The 15,431-nt window shown below is 45.3% G+C and overlaps 2 protein-coding genes across 3 annotated transcripts; both read right to left on the reverse strand.

Annotated features, from left to right (window-relative positions):
- Window positions 1–743: 743 nt before the first annotated feature.
- Window positions 744–3,983, reverse strand: LOC106659267. The gene is made up of 4 exons (XM_014381702.2): window positions 3,747–3,983; window positions 3,576–3,657; window positions 3,008–3,441; window positions 744–2,946 (listed from the first exon to the last, which is right to left on the reverse strand). Exons 1-4 carry the CDS (start codon window positions 3,938–3,940, stop codon window positions 927–929), a joined length of 2,730 nt encoding a protein of 909 aa, XP_014237188.1. The 5' UTR covers window positions 3,941–3,983; the 3' UTR covers window positions 744–926.
- A 586-nt stretch (window positions 3,984–4,569) lies between these two features.
- Window positions 4,570–13,197, reverse strand: LOC106659242. Of its 2 annotated transcripts, XM_023457809.1 has the most exons (11): window positions 12,832–13,197; window positions 11,915–12,253; window positions 11,369–11,517; window positions 10,765–10,891; window positions 9,472–9,658; window positions 7,509–7,626; window positions 7,121–7,434; window positions 6,714–7,040; window positions 5,983–6,252; window positions 5,766–5,903; window positions 4,570–5,683 (listed from the first exon to the last, which is right to left on the reverse strand). In XM_023457809.1, the coding sequence occupies exons 3-11, from the start codon at window positions 11,488–11,490 to the stop codon at window positions 5,487–5,489; spliced, it is 1,800 nt and encodes a 599-aa protein (XP_023313577.1). In that variant the 5' UTR covers window positions 11,491–11,517; window positions 11,915–12,253; window positions 12,832–13,197; the 3' UTR covers window positions 4,570–5,486. The 2 variants fall into 2 exon arrangements, with proteins under 2 accessions (XP_023313577.1, XP_023313578.1); XM_023457810.1 differs by lacking the exon at window positions 4,570–5,683 and having other exon boundaries at window positions 5,798–5,922.
- Between the last annotated feature and the right edge of the window lie 2,234 nt (window positions 13,198–15,431).

Raw genomic sequence — 15,431 nt, forward strand, 5'->3', positions numbered from 1 at the left:
AACAAAATTTCAAGAACTCGGCGTTTGCTTCAACGGTTATAGTGGAATGGCGGAGTTATTCGTCGAGTTATCAAGTAGATTTCAACGAATGACTGACATTACACGAGAGAGAACTCGGCCGCTCGGCGTTAACAGCGAGCGATTACCAGCCCTATTCATCACGGGCGCAGGCCCGAGTGCACCTCGAATGAACGCGAAGGGATTTCGCACGAACGAACGAACGCACCCGACTCGTTGCAGTTGTCGCGGGTTACACGCAGACGAGCCACAGCTCGAAATTCGCGCATTTTTCCTTTCGCGACGAGCTGTGCAGCAATTGTCCCGTCCGCAAAGGGGCCAGTTTGCGGCTCGTCGCCGCACACGTGCGGGCATGGAAACGCGAGCGCGCCTGGTCTAGTTTCTCGCGTTCGCTTGCATTGTCCTTTACAAACGAGGGTATAATTAATTCTGCATGATTATTCGAGTATATTTGTCGGCGAACGTTCTTGGGCTGCAGTTCATAGCAAACTTGATTTGTTGCGCAAGTCATTCGACGCGCGACGATAATGAATCTCGAGCTGGAGGCTTTCGCAGCCTTTGAAATCGCGCGCAACTTGATTATTTTCGTGCTTCTCGGGGCGAAATATGCGACGATTGTACGAGTGAAATCACTTGCCTCGAGAACAATTTTCCCTGCAAAGGAAAACTTTTTTAATCGTTCCTTGAAAGTCTTCGACTCCTTTATTATTAATTCAAACGAGATATTCTCAAGTTTCATCATATTTTTTAATTAAACATAATAAAGCCACTTGAAGTTTACAGCATTTTCCGCGTTACAACAGTTAAAGTAATACAAAACTAATTAATTATACGTAGATTATCATAAATTAGATTATACGTAAAGTTAAAACACTACATCTGAATGAGCTATAGGTACGTGAAATAATTTACTCGATGTGCGTGAACAGAGGCACGCATCTGTTGGTGGCCTTGAGGCCGCTCTGCTGGATGTAGCCCGGGTTGCAGATGCAGAGATTCGGGGCCGAGCAGACGCCGTTGGCGCAGCCACCGTGACAGACCGGGGCGCACACGTGGCCTCCGGGAATCCTCGAGTCGGGCACGTAGCCCTGCAGGCAGGCGCACTCGTTCGGCCCCACGCACAGTCCGTTTATGCAGGCGTGCGAGCACACGGCGCCGAAACGATTCGACATGCCGTAAGGCGACAGGCTCAATCCTGGGCCCTCCCCGCCGGGAAAGGAGAACTCGCTGATTCCGGGGGCGATCTCGTGCATCTCGAAGGCCAAAATCGAAACCTCGGGAAAACCTTGCTGGGTCTGTATCACGCCTGGTCGTCCGTAAATCTGCGTGCCTGGACTCTTGACACCTTGGGAATTTGCACGGTCGGGAGGCAAGTAAGATCCTTCCGAGTTGATGTAATGACCTTGGGATGTTTCAGGTCGATGTTGTGGAGAAGTTTGATGATTAACTGCGTGAGGATTCGATGTCTTGTAGGGGCCTTGATGCTGAGTTCTGCTTGGGTCGTTTTGGCTATTGGAGGTTCCAACGGGTCTCTGAGTCTGAGTATAACTGTATCGTCCGTACGGGTCAATCGTAGTTCGATCATTTCCATGGGTGTCCGGAGACAGTCTTTGTCCAAAGTGAGTATCTTCTGCCAAACCCGTCACCCTAGGTGGCTCCAAAGTTTGACTGGGTTCCCGCGAACCATAAGGATTTCGATCTTCAGCCGGGAAAAATCCTTGAGCAGTAGCTGGTTTTCGAGTCGTGTGTGGTTGTCGATTGATATCCTCTCTGTCATAAGGATTTCTGTTCTGATTCGAGTACGGTACTTGAGTATTGCTAGGTGAGTTTGGCCGACGATCATTGTTGTACCTTGAATAGGGATCATCTGGTCTCGGAGTAGTTTGTCTATGACTAACTCCGTCGAGACCGAGTACTTCTTGAGGATGATCCATCGAACTGAAGATTTCGTAAGGATTATTTATTCTCTGATCATCATCGGTTCCGTGATTTCCATGTCTATCTCCGATTGGAACTTGTGAACCAGGATATCTTTCGGTCTGTGCATTTCCGTTAATTGGTCTTTGATTATAGTCAGATGGTCGAGATGTGCCGTATGGACTTGGTCGTACTGTCGAAGGATTCCTTTCATTCTGGTAAACTGGCCTTTGATTATCATCAGCAGCCGGTCGAGATGTGCCATATAGACCTGGTCGCACTGTCGAAGGATTTCTTTCATTCTGTTGATTTCCGTATATCGGCCTTTGATTATCATTAACAGATGGTCGAGTTGTTCCGTACGGACCTGGTCGCACGGTTGAAGGATTTCGTTCATTTTGTTGATTTCCATAGACTGGTCTTTGTTCTCCATACTGCTGGTGAGGTGACTGCCCCCTCGATGGATTTTCACCATTTTGTCGATCGTAATTCGCTGTCGGGGGTCTAAACGATCCAAACGGACCTGGACGGACCGTAGTAGGATTTCTCTCATTTTGAGTAACTCCGTAGACCGGATTGATAGGAGTTTCCGTTCTCTGGCCACCATAATCCTCGGCATGCTGCTGTCCTCTCAAAGGATTTTCATGCTGTTGATGGGGATAATTAGCACCCGAGCTAGACGGTTGGAATGTGCCTCGCGCACCTGGCTGTGCCGTTGTGGGATTTCTGTTGGGTATGTTTTGGTAGCCACCACTCGAATAAGGATCCTCGATACATTTTTGAGATCGATAATCCATTCTGTAGCCTGGATTACACTCGCATAAGTCGGGAGCTGCACAAAAACCGTTTTCGCATTCATTTTGGCAGACGGGCGTGCAAGTGCCGTTGTCCTGATGCTCGTAACCAGTTGTGCAGTCGCAGTTTCCAGGCGAAACACAAGTCCCACCATTCGAGCAATCTCCCGGACAATCGGGCACGCACAGCTCCAGATTATAATTCGCATTCTTGTACCTACAAGAAAATTCACGAGCTCGATCAATCGTATTAATTGATCCAAAGTTTTAAAACTCACCCCTCGTCGCAGGTGCAGACGCCGGGCGCGGTGCAGGTGCCGTTGCCGCATCCGCCCTCGCAGACGGGATCGCAGACGCCGGTCTCGTTGAGCCTGTAGCCGGGATAGCAGCGGCAGACCCTGGGAGCGACGCAGATTCCGTTCTCGCAGCCGTTGGCGCAGGCCGGCCGACAGACGCCGCCCACGTCCTCGTAGCCGAACTGGCAGGTGCAGACGTCGGGCGCGAAGCAGTACGAGTTGAGCTGACACCTCTGGCGGCAGATCGGCTTGCAGACGCCGGCCTCGGGATACCAGCCGAGCTCGCAGACGCACACGTTCGGCCCGGTGCAATTTCCGCCGAGGCAGCCCTCGTCGCACTGGGGCTCGCATCTGAGGCTCTCGTCGTTGCGCGCGTACCCGGCGCAGCAATCGACGATCGATATCCAATCTCCAGGCTATTTTGCAGGCCGATATAGGCGCAAAATTTCAATGCACGCATGAATAATAATGAGATTGTAGCCGGTATATAGGCTGCTGCTACTACTATATAAATCTATTCCGTGTATACGTATAGGGCGTTATAAATTACCTGCTTTGGTCCGAGAGGCTGGGACGCCGGGGCTAATTGGACGATTCCCCTGTCAATGTCGTCGGCAACTTTTTCACTGTACCTGCGAGTCAAATACACGTACTCGACGTTAGAGAAGCGCGCGAACGAGCTTTACGCGCTACAAAATTCGGCGATACAAAAAATACTCACTGAACGCGCTTGACGCACTCGCCGTTCTCGTCGGCCTCGTTGGCCTCGGGTGGGACGTAGCGTTGCTGAGCCCCCGACTTGATTCCATCGCCGAGAGACGACGACGTCGATGCAGCCAAGCAGCAGCAAGCGGTCGCAAAAACCAACAGATGGACGAGGAGCCACGGCAGCGGCGGCGATCTATCGCGATACATCTTGCCTGGCCTAGCGTTTTTCAGCAACTAAGTACGCACGCTGCCGACGAGTCATTTCGGAATCCTCGCGCTGCGCTACGAAAGATGCTAATCTATGAGTAAGGTTAAGAAGGTCAGCTCTCGAGATGTGCTTCAAATACGCGTGTCTGTGTGTGTGTGATATTCCCAGCCTAGACGCGCGGCGCTCGCATAATAGCAAAAAGCTATATTAAACGGTGATAGCGTATTGACCTTATTGTGATGATTATTAATATTTACATTGGCGCAGCTCGTCGCCGCGACTCGATCGATGATCGAGCCAACCGAGTTGTTTGCAAATTTTCTATTGTTGTTTATCGCATCTTCGCCGACCACCTCCTCCCGACGCGTATTAGAAGCTCGACTTGGAAATCCCAAGGCCGTTGCTTATTATACAATTAATGACGAGCCATTATACGAAGAAAACAAATGATGCGAACGAACGCACGCGCCTCGACGTGAGATCACCCGAGAAAGAGAGAGAGAGAGAGAACAAATATAAAAACTCGCAGAAGATGCAATATTCAAATGATACGGTCAAGTGTATCGTAAATTTTACTCGTGTAAGCGTCGATGATAAATCAAGTCCAATGAAAATTCACACGGCTGCGTACAAGATTTTCTTTACCAAATATTTATTTGACTCGTATTGTACATTGCGCTCATTTGCATGAGCTTAAGCCTAGAGAAACATAATATAGAGGCATGACTTATTTTTTATGAAATGCAATTCGTCGCTTACACATTGTACTCATTGTTGAAATTTATAAGCCGCGGTACAATTATGTAACGACGTTTGGATTATATATTATGAAATACTGCGTTACGTACATTATTTATAACTTTTTGGCTTATAAATTAATTTGTTTTTACAAAGAAATAAAAGTACCAAGATTAACGAGAGCTAAAGGTGCATATCGTAATAACCATGACATCGTGCAATTTTCTAATTTAGGCACACGTCATGTATTTTTATAATAAATTCAATGTATACTGAAGTACAAAATCTAACTTTCAGAATTATTTAAACGATCTACTTATTCTTATTATTAACCTATGCTATAAATATGTCGTACAAATATTTTCATTGGCTGCAATTACAAATAAATTTCCATACAAAACTGGCTACTGCTTTGACTCATCCGAATCACTATCAATACTGCTATTAATCATATTTTTTGGCATATGAAATAAAATCATATAAAACCAATCGTATACATTTGCGAAGAAGCAAAAACAAATGATTTGCTTTCCGAATTGGTTTGAATATCAACTTTAACAATACATACTGATTTATGGATTTCCCATTGAAAATCTAAATCAAAATTTACTTCTGATTGGTCGACAATAAAAATGTCCATGAATAATAAACATTGCATACGGTCGACTTGTGTCCAATCTACTGCGCTACAAGTGTCACAGTAGTAATTGAATCAGAGCCGCACGAGCCCACTCGATCGAGACTCTCCTCTCGAGTAGCTTTTTTATCGAGAAACGTCGACGCGCGGATAATGCTCTACTCCAAACTCTACGTGTCTTTGGCGAAAAAAAACGGCGACGATAGTGGAATCTCGTCGTAGACGTGCTCGGTCGCGTCGGGAGGCTCGCCCACGCCGAGCGAAGTCGTCGTCGTCGTCGCCGCCCCCGTTGTGGGCAATGTCGCTGTGCTGTTCCTCATCGTCCCCGAACAAGACGCGGGCCTGTCGTAGTGACTCTCCAACAAATCTACGCACATATATACAACGTTCATAGAGTTACAACGTATATATAGAGTTGTATTATTGGTACGAGCGCAAATGAAAATCACCTCTGATATTGCTGGACAGTCGAATGCCGATGGTCACGGTGCCGTTGGCGTACTCGGGCGGTCTGTCGTCGAAGGTCAGCAGTGCTGCATTGGTATCCACGGACGTGCCGTAAATGGGACTAGTCCTCGTCAATGTACCTGCAAATCAAAGAAAACTCTACGTTTACGAAAAAATAGGCTTATTGCAGGCCCGCCGTCTCGTATCGCGGATCGCAACCTCGAGGCAGAGTCGCCACGTTGACGTCCAGAGTTTTGCTCGAGGCGCTGGTCGTCGTCGAGCCGAGGGTCGCGTCCTTCTCGATGTACTGGCGCTGATCTATGACCTTGTCCGGGCCGTAGATCGACAGCGCGGTCTTGAGCAGCCGCGAGCGGGCGTGAAAAATCATGAGGGCTGCCACCGAGGTCAGTCCGATGGACACGAGGGCGCCGACGACGATCATGGCGGCCACGTCGATCGGTATCGACGACTTTGCCGAGCTCGAGTCACCTGTTGACGTCGTTGTTTTATACGATCAAAATATAATTAGGCAATCGACCGAAGAACACGAGATTACGTGTGCGCTTGGTATGCGCTCGTAATGACGAATTTTGCAACATTTCATATTATAAAGTCACGAGACACATATATTTATTTAATGCATTTTCAAAAGAAGAAAGTTTGTCGATCGTCGACAGATGCTGAATTAACTCGTTTGTCGTATTCGACTGCCATTACCGAGTGCAAATGTATATATGTAACAAGCGCAAACGTCGTTTCGGTTCTGTTGAGCACACGAAAAATTACGGCGATTCTTAAAAAAAAAAGTATTAGCAAAGCGAATTACTTCCTTTTGGGCGGAATCGAGAATGCATGCAAGTGCCTGGCGCAGATCTCGAGCGCGTGAACGGGACCTTGGCGCGCTTGACAAGTGTTGTGTGTGTGTGTATGAAACAGCATTATATGCAAACCTTTATGCGGCGAGACAATGACGCGAAAGTTGTTCTGTTGCTCATCAAAGTCAAAACGCTCGCCGGGCGGTGTCGCAGGCTGCTGCTGCTTTTCGAGCGGCCTCTTGGAGCGTGAAAGTTGATTTCCTTCGGTGGCCGCAGCTTCGTTAGTCGCCGCCGTCACCGCTGGATTAAGTTGCGTCGTCGTGGCCGTGCGAATCGTGCCGATGATTCTCGTGCTCGAGCTGTCGGACGAGCCGACTGTCCGGGCGGTCGGCTGCACCGTCGTCACAGCCGGTAGCAGGTCGTCGGGCAGGCTCGAGATGGTCGCAGAGTCGTTTTCCTCCGCTGCTGGTACCATCGGGATTGAGTCAATTCTTTATAAGCTGAATCAAAGTCTCTCGTTTGGGGTGCGTCGGGTGACCTACCGTCGACGATTCTCGGGACGCTGCTGGCCTCCTTGTCGAAATCGATGACCTCGGCGTTGTACTCCTGGTCCGGAGCAAGAACGGCCGGTCCCGCCTGTAGCAGCTTCTCGTCGGCAGCGGCGTTAGGCGCGAGATTGACCCCGGACGCCTCGTAGGGATCGATGAGCAGTTCGCCGTTGTCGGCGTTACTCGTCGCGGCCGTCGTCGCCGGGCACTCGCCGGTCTCGTGGTGGCATCGAGTTCGCGGACTTTCGCACTGGCAGGTGGAGCTGCAGCTCTGACCCCACTGGCCATCCGGGCATTTGCTCTCGCAGCTGATTCATCGCGTTTTTTTTTAATTTTAATATGAACAACGATCGAGCGACACGACTATTTTTTCAACACTCACCGGGAGCCCGTCCATCCAGCTGGACAGAGGCAGTCGCCGTTGATGGGATTACACGTAAGGTCGCCCTGGCAGTTGCACTGGTTTTTGCAATTCTGACCCCAACTACCCTGTGGACACTCTACAAATAAATCATTTCCAGCCCTTTTTCTCTCTCGATCGTGCCGATTGCATATAAATGAAAAACTCGTTCGTATTATTATATGTACGGTCGAGCTTTTCGGAATTCGTATCAAACTTTGTATGCGGCGAATGCGCGCGCCAACTTGAGATCGTCGAATTCATCGAGCCTATATCCACGTACTCTACGTACTCGGTGCAAAAGTGGCAAAATTCGTTTTGCGCGCATATATTATGCGATACGTAAGAAATTCAATCGCGGATAAGAAGTTGTAATATGCGAGTGCAAGCCCAGATGTTACACACACTGCGTAAGCGTCTGGTTGCGACATTACTTTAATTAAGCGGTCGTGCCTATATATCCACATAGTCGCGCGCATGCAAGTTGAGAGGCGCAATCGTTGTATACAAATATTTTACAGTCTTTGCGCTAAACATTCAATTTTTATCCTTAGCAAAGTCTGTTTCTTACGATTTTTCGCATTCATGGTAATGAGGCATGCGATTTGGAGTCTTCTAGAATTTGCTCTTTTCGTATACTTTTTATGTGCAATTTTCTTTTGTTAAAGGATCATTATTCAAATAAAAATTAATGGTCGAATCGAATGAATTTGGCAATCTTTCCTTCGGACGAGTAAATTGTAGTATTATAGCTCTAATTGAGACGGAATAAAATTCAGATAATCCTTTTGCCTTATTCGCTTTGGTTATTTTTTTTCTGTATATTTTTCGTACTGTTAAAAAATTTACAGGAAAATAAATGCGATTTGAAATAAATTTAAAAAATAATCCATGATTCATATCACATTAAATTTAATATAAAGTTAGTAAACTTTATTCTCTTTATTCACATTAGTTTTCATGTAGTTATTTTCAATCTACACTTTCAATGTAAAATGTCAATTTTATTGAATTTATAAATTTTAATTCAATAATATTACTAATCATTCAATTCCATTTAGTTCACATTTAGTTCACATTTAGTTTACATTTAGTTCACAGAGCAGAGCAGCATCGTGCAACTTAAAGCTTCATTCGGCACACAGCTATTTCGGTGTTCGAATAAAACTCGTGAAGGTGAAGCGCTTGGATTCAAAGGAGTAATACACTTTTTCTAAATGTTGATAACGGCGATTTTTATTTTCCGAAAAATGCCAAGTGGAGAAAAAAGAAATTCATTTAGATGACTCTTTTGAATACTAGAGCATAATCGGAACAAATGTTATGCGAAAATTACTCTTTCGAGGTACCATTTTGTTAAACCAAACACCGAAGTAGCATTGTGCCGAATGAAAATTTAACTGGCATTATGCCGTTCTTCTCTGTCAATTAGCATCTTCAACATAGTATTTCGACACAAAGTAAAATAATTAAAAAAATCACGAAAAGCGATCTGATTATAATGAATAATTACGTATTATTTACTTATTTAATTATTTTCACTTTGTCACTTGCAGATTTATAGATAATGGTCCACGCCATCTAGTGGTAGACGCTAAATTTCAACCAAAATGTTTAAATTTGAGAATAGGAATATTTCTTGTTTAGTTGTAAATTGAAAATAATGTTTAAGATTGTATTTTCATGTATTATTTGTGCACTTTATCGAAAAAATAAATAAGTTGTAATATATTGATTTTCAATGAAAATATGTAAAAGTTTTTTAGATATGTCTGATGTGCACTCAATCACAATCCAACCATTCACACACATTGCCGCCGAGTCGCGCAGAAGGAAGTAATTACTTTGCTGCTACACGATGTAAAATTGGAAAAGATAAAAAAGGAAGAAAGAAGAAAGAAACGAAAAAAGGAAAGAAAGGAAAAGGGGAAAAAAGTGGACTCACCGCGAGCGCAATCCTGTCCTTGGAATCCCGGATCGCAGCTGCACTGGTTGGGCGCTACGCAGACTCCGCTTCGGCATTTCTCGCAGCGCGGCACGCACTTGGCATCGGCGGTGCTTGCGTTACCCACGACCTCTTGCATTACGTATCCTTCGCAGCACACGGGTACGCTCTTGAATTTCACTTCCGTCTGCAATGGTAGTACAGGAGTATGTTTTTGCATAAAGAGAACAGACAGAATAAGCAAAACGACATTCAACTCTATTACTGGCTATGAAGTTGCGAGATGAACCAAATGGACTTTTTTGCTTTTTAGCTGGTCCAAAATATAAGTTAAACAATATACAAATGGACACGTAAGCCTAACCGTTTGAGTTATTTGTTGCATGAAATCGATCCGAAGTGTCGACCTATGAAGTCTTTGCGAGATATACAATTTCATGGACGATCTAGCGCATACAATATAAGCATCGTAATCGGGATGTAATTATCAATTATGTCGAGAGATGGCGAATAATTTGTCGGAGCTCTAGGATATTATACCGGCGCGTGTTTGCTCGCGCGCAGCACACTTGCAGATTACACGTTTGTGCACAATTTTTATACGTATACGTTTGTATTATTATATACAGCACTTATAATGCAATGTGTGTGTGTGTGCGTGTGTATAATCCGACGCATGCGGGTATTTATGCCGCGTACAACCACCGCTAAGTCGTCGAGAGCTCTTAACGAGACTCGTTAGTAGCAATGAAAATTGCAGTCAACCTTTCCTCGCTTGCCTACTACGTGTGTATGCATACACACAGCACGGAGCCATACTAGCGGAAAACATTTTATTTATTTTTTTTTTCAACTCGATTATAAATCTGCCGGCAAAGCTGCAAATGTGTATACGGAAAGTTGAAAAAAAAAAAAATAATAATAAATACTTCATGAGCGAGCATCTAGTGGAGCAGTATTATTAAAATTAACAATTTTGCGAGCTGTTGCAACTCGCAAACTGGCCACGCGCGCACGGGCAATTATATCTATGAGCGCGGGGCTTTGAAAGTTAGGCAAATATTTGGTCGCGCGCACGGGTATCTAGAAAATTGGGTCCGTTTATCGGCTGCGATTTATCGTCCGCCCAGGCAAGCCGAACGTGGGTGTGTGTGTGCATGCGTGTGGCCAATCAAGTATCATTACTCGCTCGCGCACGGGTCTTAACTTTTGCTCGCGCTTCTCGTCGTCGTTGTTGCTGCTGCTGCTACGATAATACAGTATGTACATAACGTAATAATTAATCGCTCGTACCTTCATGCGCCAGCGTTCTCGCATTTCCGTGCGTTTCTGCGGACAGCGGGGCGGTATCTGCAGGCACCAGGCGAGCGTGTGAATAACCACCGGCTCGACGTAGCGCTCCCTCGACGTCACCGTGAAACTGTAATGTGCATCGCAGGCATGTGTATAGAGGTATACGCACACAGCGCGTCGACGTGTGTACGCGTTATATCAAATACAACAACGGCGATCGCAATTGCGTCTGGGGCAGCTCGATCCGCGGCTCTCTCGGGCGGCTGTAGCAGCGTTCAATTTTGCACTCGCGCCAAATTCGACGTTGCAAATTTCATTTAATTCACTGGCGGCCATGCGCGCGCGCTCGCGACCTGAGTTAACATCTCAATTTCCACGGATCGATGCGCGTTTACATAAAAGCAAAAGAGTACCGCAGATGTATACAAAAGACCGCGCTGCAATTATTGTATTATATATATTGTGGGCGCTATCGAGTGCGTTATAATTTACGTTCACCGAGTGACGTAACGATTCGGCCGCCCGAGAGACGTTTCAATTTCTTCCCCTTATAATTGTTATCCCAATGAGAAACGAGCATTTAATCACTATGTTTTGTACTTACTTCTCCACGCGGTGACAAACGTTTTCACCCGTTAGTCCGAAGATCGTGGCCACGGGCCAGCACTGACAGCAGGCCAAAGCGAGCAGGTAAAGTTTCGCCCTGTGATCCATTTTTCTGCTCATTCGTTTGGTCGCAGTTGCATTTAGAAGCTAAATCGACGAAAGTAAAAAAAAAACAGAACAGAGTACATTTACGTGCGCCCGTCGTTTTACCTATTCCCAAAAGTCGAGCCGTGTAATTATTTTTCGTGCGCCGACCGTGTCGTGCATGCGAGCCGCGCGTTAGATTTGCAGATTTTTCTGATAATACGTATACGCCCCGGCCTAGGCCGAACTAGGTCGTACCTCGTATTCGTCCTCAAATTCAACATAACGTCACATGCGATTCAGTGGGCCATACTTGGATTTCCTCGCTCGTCGCGGTGCATTATATAACGCGTGCCGCGCGCACCTGACACTTGATAAAATTGAATTTTTGAATAATAATGCCGAGCGAAAAAATGAGCGTATATTCCCCTCGCGTACTATATGTAGAGATGATCCTTACCGAGTCCAGAGGCGCGCGAGCTACGACGCACTAAAATCCGAATCCGAAAGAGATATATCCGGTTAGCGAAATGACGGATTTCCTTCTGGGTGGCGTAGCTGCATGGCGTTGACCCGTCGGAGTATAATATATAAACGACGATGTCAAAGCTAATTCGTTGAAGGATGATGCATGCCGAGAAGTGGCCGGAATTTGTCTTCGAGCTGGCCCGTATTAGTCGTCGTCATCGGCCCTCTCGATCGCTCCCTTTATTATGCACTCGACGGCTTCGAGCGTCGTGCGTATCAAATACGATCGGATGAATTAATCCTTGGCTGATTCGATAACCGTTTAGATTCTCTAGAATAAATTATAAGCTCGTGAATAAAGACCCGGATAAACATGTTGAATTATTGCTCGTTTTATTTCGATTTATTCATTTTCTAACTTCGATGTCGAAACAACTTTCTCAAAAAGTCGTATAATTCATTTTTTTTCTCAAAAAAAAGTGCCCGGGTCACTTGTTGCTTTCGGCGTACGTATACACTGTCAGCAAAAGCCACGCACAAAAGTATATATGAAATTACATCAAAAACTGCACGGCTTCAAAGAAATTGAAACGAATTAAATTACGTATTCGTATACGCGTTTCGTGCATGCATATAATATACAGACTATACGGGAAAGGAGAGCGGGCTGCGCAGCCATAGGTGGCTCGTTACACTTTGTGCGAAAAAAATTATGCAATTCAGGCGCGAACGCGCACGCGATTTGACCTTGCGGTGTAATCGGCAAAAGAACAAGAAAAAAGAGAGCCTTATCCGCGCGCGCCGCACACGGAAATTTCGCAAGGCGGATCGCTGGTCTCCCCGTGTATGAGAAAGAAAGAGAGAGAAGGGAACTCTGTCAGGCGCACATAATCGCAATACATAACGTACTTTAGCCGACGAGAGGGTTTAGCTCGGCTGCGCTCGTTGCTGGCCCGAGCTTTTCCTTTGCTTTATTTTCACCCTCTATTGCGAGGCGGCGTGTAACGCGTCCTTGGACGTTTGCAACTTTCGACGAGGTGAGCGGTGGCAAGCAGCAGCAGCAGTGACGTGTATTATACTCGCGAACAAAACCAAGGTAACTTTGGGGGCGCGGAAAAACTTGGCCGAGTCAACAAAGAGGCCAACATTGGCCGCGTATTTTTTTTATACGACACACGCGTCTAGGTGAATAGTAGGCGAGCGATGGAAAAAAGTACACCAATATAAGGAGAAAGCACTACGGTCTTCGGGCGGGCCGCCCCCTCGGAACAATGCGTGAAGTTGTGCGTTTGGAAGTTAGATCGAGACTGAAACGCGCCTACGCGTTAGCGACGACGCGGCGTCAATTGACTCGAACGATCTGTGCACTCTGCTGCATGGCTCTGCGAATCGTTATTATCATTATTACGTGTCGGGCTATGGGCGAGTTGCGAGAGTGCGAGTTTGTTGTGCTCCCGGCCAAAGAAGAGCACGTCCGCACGTCCGTAGCGTGGCAGCTTAATAAGTACAACGGAGAAAGAGAGTAAAAGGAGATGATGATGATAATTGAGTCGTTCGATGCATGCGGGTTTCTCTCTCTCACTCGCAACGCCTTGGATATATGGTTCAGCGCGGTCATTTGGATACGACATTTTTGGATGCTCCAACAGAAGCGAGAATTTATTCTCTTCATACTTCAAATGAAACTTCCAGCGATGGATTCTTATTTTATGCCCTGCGTTAGCTCTTATTAAAAGTTCTTATTGCCTTAGAAAACTTGGCCTCGGGGGTTACTCCTTTTTTTCTCAACCTACTAGATTAACGACTCGACGTTAAAAAAAAAAAGAAGTTTCAGAGCTTACAATTTTTACCTGAATTAAGCAGAGAGAAAAGTTTTTCTCCCACCTCAGCTGACGACTTATGAAAGATTTGTAAAAAAAAAGGGTAAAAACTAAACGTTCGACTGAAAAAGCTTAATATACCGATAGATTCGTTTGAAAAACGGTGCACGCACGTAACGAAAGTGTTATAAAATTGCGCGAAATGTTAGCTGGCGTTTCTATATCTTCATCTCTGATACATGGCGTGCATACGGATATATAATACATAAAACGCACACGAGGCTCACTTGTACATGTTTATCTTTATTGTGAAGCATCTACACAATATATCTACGGCGTGTTCATAAATCAAGTTATAAAACGTCTTATCTGCCTCTTTATGTGTGCATCGACGGCATTTCATAAAGTAAAGTGCGCACAGCGGCAGCAGCAGCAGCAGCAGCACAGCACACACAAACTGCAGCGGCGCGCGAACTGTCACGACATGTAGAAAGTGATAATCTGCCTCTGCATAATGCGCGTGGATATATACACGTATACAATGCGCGCAGCCGCCCGACAAATCGCTCCATCTCGCCAATAAATTAATTACTCTTGTCGACAAAAAAATCTTACCCTACCCGGAGGTATGTAAATTTTACCACAAAAACCCAAATAAGACGTTGCACGCGAGAGCAGCAGTCGTTGTAACTCTATTTTCGTTATGTATTGACAAAGTATAAATTACATTATTTATTTGCTGGAGGGAGAGTGTATCTTTTTTCAGAACCCCCTGTAACATTTTCAACGCATCGACTTTTTCAAATTGCATTAAATATTATTGAAATAAATAACAATTACCACAAAACGCTTCAATCATTTTTTCTAACTCTTCTGTCATTTTTAGCCTACTGAATTCTGGGTAGCTGTATTACACCACAATTAGGATACTTATTCGCTTGCTTATATTCTCCAGACAATTAATCGCGATCTAAGCCTGACCTGTAAGAGAGCAGGTGAAATCGGCGCAGATTTATGGTCTCGAGGCTCATCAACCATTAAAATTCCGTTAACAAACGGTAACGAATTTCTTCGCCACGCTCAGATACGAGTGCATATGTGCAGAGTAATTTTCTCCCGTTTATGCAGAGATCATCGCGAGGCAAATAAATCGAGCGCAGGTCAGTCAAGAGCTGCAACGATTAATAAAAATCCAGCTCGGCTGTTATTTTTTTTCCCCAGCTACGCATACGCAGCCTGTCGCGTGTCACGTTTATACTGCACGCACATGATGCATCGGCGCCCATTTGTATATTTTAATAAACTCTCGATAAATGTGATGTATTGCCCTTCGCGTGTTTACTTTATAACATCGATATAGGTATGTTTTTTTTCGTGTAGAGGGACTTCGAGTAACGCACACATAATACCCCGATCGGAAAACTTTCACTCTTCCAGCGGCGCGTGCCACTGCAGTGAGGCATGTGATATCCTCATATATTTACTAAAAAAAAGATACGGCTTCGTATTATATACATTTCGTCCTGTGATCATCGCTGCATCGTATAAGTAAAAAAAATTACTGCCGATTTATTGGGAAAGAGTTTCCTCGTAAAAAATGCTATTTTTATGTATGGCAACTGATATAGACTAACTAAATTTTTATTATTGATAAATTAATTATAAATTTTCAATTTAAGCTTATAAAAG

Source organism: Trichogramma pretiosum, unplaced genomic scaffold (assembly GCF_000599845.2).
Source record: "Trichogramma pretiosum strain Unisexual culture from Peru unplaced genomic scaffold, Tpre_2.0 scaffold85, whole genome shotgun sequence".
Taxonomy (NCBI): domain Eukaryota; kingdom Metazoa; phylum Arthropoda; class Insecta; order Hymenoptera; family Trichogrammatidae; genus Trichogramma; species Trichogramma pretiosum.